The following is a 1,134-nucleotide window of genomic DNA, read 5'->3' on the forward strand; positions in this document are numbered from 1 at the left end:
AAGCGCAGTAATCCCAACGTGTTTTCAGTGTAGGGCTTTTTACCTTCCAATTTCTGAACCAGCTCTTGTGGAAACTGCAACAAAAACATTGGTTATGAAGCGGATTTTAGGAATCTAGACATTTGATATTTGATGTTACAGTCACCTTATTTTTCCACTGCTTAAAGGATCCGTCCACAGCACATTTTTCTACAGAATCAATCAGCTCCTGTTCAGCCTTTTTATAGTTTGCGACATCATCTCTGTTACCGATCTTTCTCAAGTATTCAGTTTTCCTGGAAAGGAAATTATTAAAAATAAATATAAACAATAATAAATAAATACAAAAAAGCAGCATTAATGAGCATTTACATTTTTAAGGAGAAGTGTGTAATAAAAGGATTTAGCATTAGCAGAACATTTTAGCATTAATGCTTAACTAGGTTGATCTGGGATGATCAGCTGTGGCTCACTTTGTTCTAACATGAACATCTGTATCCCTCTTTGACAGGCAGAAATCATAAAAAAATGTTTTTTATTAATTGTCAATAATTCCCTCACTTTTCAGAAGTCCAGAAGAAGGGATGGTTTAAGCATTCTTCTACTTTGGGTCTGTCCTTTGGGTCTTTGTTGATCATCCACTCAATGAGATCCTTTGCCACCACATCTTGAACATGATCCAAACTGTACTTCCCATAGTAAATGTTGGACTCGCATTCAAAGGATTTGCCAAATGGATGGTGGCCTCCAGAGAGGATATAATAAACCAGCATGCCTGCAACCTTAATAATAACACATATTATCAGTTTCGGTATGTTTACCAAGCCATTTTTCAGTTAATTAAGTTTGTGTTCAGACTTTACCTGGATGTCTGTGCTTGACTTGTATGATATCACAGATTCTTCTGCTAAAGTCTCTCGGGCCATCCAGCATTTGGTTCCTGCACTGCGTGTACGTAAAGTTGTTTGGCCTTTGAGTAAGCGTCTGCTTATGCCAAAATCAGCTAATCTTGCCCTCCCGGTAACATCTGCAGGAAGAATCATGTAAAATAAAATCCTACCTGGTAAATATTGTAGGGCTGCCACAAACGATTATTTTGATAGTCGACTAGTCACCGATTATTTTTGCGATTAGTCGACTAATCAGATCATGCAT

The 1,134-nt window shown here is 37.4% G+C and overlaps 1 protein-coding gene across 1 annotated transcript; it reads right to left on the reverse strand.

The window, feature by feature from the left end:
- Window positions 1–92: 92 nt before the first annotated feature.
- Window positions 93–1,052, reverse strand: LOC102299491 (serine/threonine-protein kinase/endoribonuclease IRE1). Its single transcript, XM_014331264.2, has 3 exons — window positions 843–1,052; window positions 541–761; window positions 93–275 (listed from the first exon to the last, which is right to left on the reverse strand). Exons 1-3 carry the CDS (start codon window positions 1,020–1,022, stop codon window positions 107–109), a joined length of 570 nt encoding a protein of 189 aa, XP_014186750.2. The 5' UTR covers window positions 1,023–1,052; the 3' UTR covers window positions 93–106.
- Between the last annotated feature and the right edge of the window lie 82 nt (window positions 1,053–1,134).

Source organism: Haplochromis burtoni, unplaced genomic scaffold, assembly GCF_018398535.1.
Source record: "Haplochromis burtoni strain Fernald_Lab_line unplaced genomic scaffold, NCSU_Asbu1 Contig_1806, whole genome shotgun sequence".
NCBI lineage: Eukaryota > Metazoa > Chordata > Actinopteri > Cichliformes > Cichlidae > Haplochromis > Haplochromis burtoni.